We start from the raw sequence: 3163 nt of genomic DNA, 5'->3' as shown, positions 1-3163 counted from the left end.
AAAGTAAATTGTGCCATTTATTTTTGAAAATTTAGACAAGTTTTATCATTTTACTTTATGTTTGTCAAGTATAGATAGTAGTCATGAGATTTACTAGTATCATAATGATTTGTTCAAACATATGTGTGTGCATGAGTGGGTTTAAAAGCTTAAAACATATATGAGATTTTATGCAAGAAACCACTATTATGGCACATTTGATAAGTAATGCTTTTCATAACAATTTTTACATATAATTAATAAATTCATGCAAGAAAACAAGTGTTCCTATTAGTTTGGAAGGACTCTTACATAATTAAACAAGTATAGGCAAAATTAAAATAAGTTTTTGGATGCTTACCTTGAAGAAAATTGAAAGAGTTTGGACCACTTTTGAAGAGTACTTGAAAAAGGACAAAAGAAAATCTAGAGATCCAGTGGTTGGGGTTTAAAGAAGAGATGTGGTTGGTGGAAAAGTTGTGTAGATATTAAAGAGAGTACATAAAAGACAAAGAAAATCGTCAGACGCCAGGCGGTTGCCTACACGGTCGACCGTAGTTCGACCGTGCATGATCTGCAGGAGATTTTACGGAGTATGTTCCATCATTCCCAACCCATTCCTAAGTAAGTTAAAGGTCTCCTTTTTAAGGGGCTTAAATATATCAGCTACATTTTCAGCAGATTCTACCTTGTCTATCACAATATTACCATTTTGGACGTGGTCATGAAGGAAGTGGTGCCTAATGTCTATATGTTTAGTCCTAGAGTGTAATATTTAATTTTTAGATAGGTCTATAGCACTTTTGTTATCACAGCATATGGGTATTTCGGATGAGATGATAACGTAATCAAGGAAGGTTTGCTTCATCCATAACACTCGTGGGCACGCTCTTCCCATAGCTACATATTCGGCATCGGTGGTAGATAATGCAATGAACGTTTGCTTCTTTAAGAACCATGATGTTAAGCAAAGACCCACGAATGCGCATACTCTACTTGTGCTCTTTCTATCAATCATTGACCCTCCATGATCGGAATCCGCAAAGCACATAATATCAACTCCGATGAACTTTGGATACCATAACCCAAAATGCATTGTTCCCTTTAGGTATCTAAAGATCCTTTTGACGGCCTCAACGTGTGATGTCTTTGGATTTTCATGAAATCTTGCACACAAGCACACACTAAACATGATATCGGGCCGACTTGCCGTTAAATATAGAAGGGATCCAATCATTCCCCTATATTTAGTGCTATCAAACGTTTCTCCTTCTCCTTCTAAAGTGAGCTTCACATTTGTTGCCATAGGAGTCGCCATTGGTTTTGAGTTCTCCATTACAAAACACAACGTGCTTCCTATGAATAGAAACATGAACATAAGTACGTGACCCAAAGGTCGTTAAAAAGCCATTGTTTGAAAATAACGTAAGTTACAAATGCAAAGTAAAAGTTCCATGATTGAGACATCTCTAAGTAATGCAGCGGAAATCTAACACAGCAGGTCTGTAACAGCAAGTCTATAACACCAAGACAGCAAGTCTAACAGCGGAAGCAACAACGTCTAAGCACCTGAGAAATACACGCTTAAAAAGTCAACACGAATGTTGGTGAGCTATAGTTTGTTTGTAATCAGTAATGTAATGTAGACCACGAGATTTCAGTGCTTCAACCAGCAGTTTAAATCAGTGTTTCAAAACAGTATGAACAGTATATGCTTAACCGTGGGCACCCGGTAACTAGACTTAACGTATGTATATCACCCCCTAAAAGTGCACTTGGCGAGTGCGTTTTTCCTTAAAGTATCAAACACCCGTTAAATGCTAGCGCGACTAGCTCGAGTGGGGATGTCAAACCCTATGGATCCATAACTAATATTCACGTCCACCGGTTCAAAACCAATGATTAAACGTTACCGTGCTAAGGGGAATCTTTATGCCGTTATATAACCCACACATATGTAAAGTTTAAGTACTTGTGTCAAGTAAGTAAAACATAAAAAGCGCATGTATTCTCAGTCCTAAAAATAGTATAAGTAAAAATGGAAGCTATAACTCACAGTTAATAAGCAGTAAAAGTCAATACGAAACGTATGCAGGTAGTAAGTCGGTCCGAAAGGTCGTCAACCTAAGTCAAATGTCACTAGGTCAGTATGTTATCCCAAAAGGTTAAGAGTGAATAAATTAAGTTTAAGTGTCATCATCGACATCATCATTATCATCATCATTCATCAACACTAAGGTAAGTTTAACAAGAATAGAGATCGAAACAAAAGGCTGAATTTGGACAGCTGTTATGACCTCTATACAAATCGAAAAGAAGTGTAGCCAGTGGCTATGGCTCCGTATGTGAGTCCTATAACCGCTGACCAATTTTCAGAACCTAACTCGTCTTCATTTTACCGTGGTGATGGTTTTAGTGCGAGTAGGTCAGAAATTTTTCAGCACAACGTTACAAGGGCGTAGTGACTTTCGGAAGGCCATAAATTCTAAAACGTATATCGGATTAAGTCGAGGCCTAAACGAAAAGTCATATACTCGAAACGAAATACCTGAAAATTAATTTTCCAAAAGCCTAGAAGTCGGATCAGACCCCGAAAAACAGCAAACAAGTGCTCCGGTAAGGTTCTTGGTGCTTGATGCTCATCACGGTTCTCATTGTAACGACCCGAAAAAATTGTCATTGACGGCGTAGTTAACTTAGGTCCCATTACGTGGTCATAGTCCCTATATGAGACGCGTTTGACCAAAATTATGTCGCATTCATTTGAAACGTACAAGACTTACAAAGTTTAGTTTACCAAACGGTTTGAAAACAAGTTTAAGTTTACAAAAGTTATAAAGTATAAATGAAATAACTTGCGACACAACTAGTTTAAAATCACGGTTGCTATAAATAGCGTAAATATGTATGTAAACATTTGTTTAAATCTAAAGGTGCTATCACTAGCGTATGCATGTATGCTTGACTCCAAGCAAGTAATCACAGTGTATGCATGTATGCTTGACCCCAAGCAAGTATGAGTGTATGCGGAAGAATGTATCAAATATCCAATCATGAACCTGAGAAACATATAGAAAACTGTCAACGAAAAACGTTGGTGAAATCATAGGTGTTTGTAAACGTTGTTTTTGAACCACAAGATTTTGTATAGTTGATTATCCAAATCGTTTGCATTCCAAAAGTA

General features: G+C 37.1%; 1 protein-coding gene across 1 annotated transcript; it reads right to left on the bottom strand.

The window, feature by feature from the left end:
* Nucleotides 1-754: 754 nt before the first annotated feature.
* LOC139900404 (secreted RxLR effector protein 161-like) lies at nt 755-1297 on the bottom strand. The gene has a single exon (XM_071883176.1). The coding sequence runs from the start codon at nt 1295-1297 to the stop codon at nt 755-757; it is 543 nt and encodes a 180-aa protein (XP_071739277.1).
* Between the last annotated feature and the right edge of the window lie 1866 nt (nt 1298-3163).

Source organism: Rutidosis leptorrhynchoides, chromosome 3, assembly GCF_046630445.1.
Source record: "Rutidosis leptorrhynchoides isolate AG116_Rl617_1_P2 chromosome 3, CSIRO_AGI_Rlap_v1, whole genome shotgun sequence".
Classification (NCBI taxonomy): Eukaryota; Viridiplantae; Streptophyta; class Magnoliopsida; order Asterales; family Asteraceae; genus Rutidosis; species Rutidosis leptorrhynchoides.
This window is presented reverse-complemented; position numbering and strand designations above follow the sequence as displayed.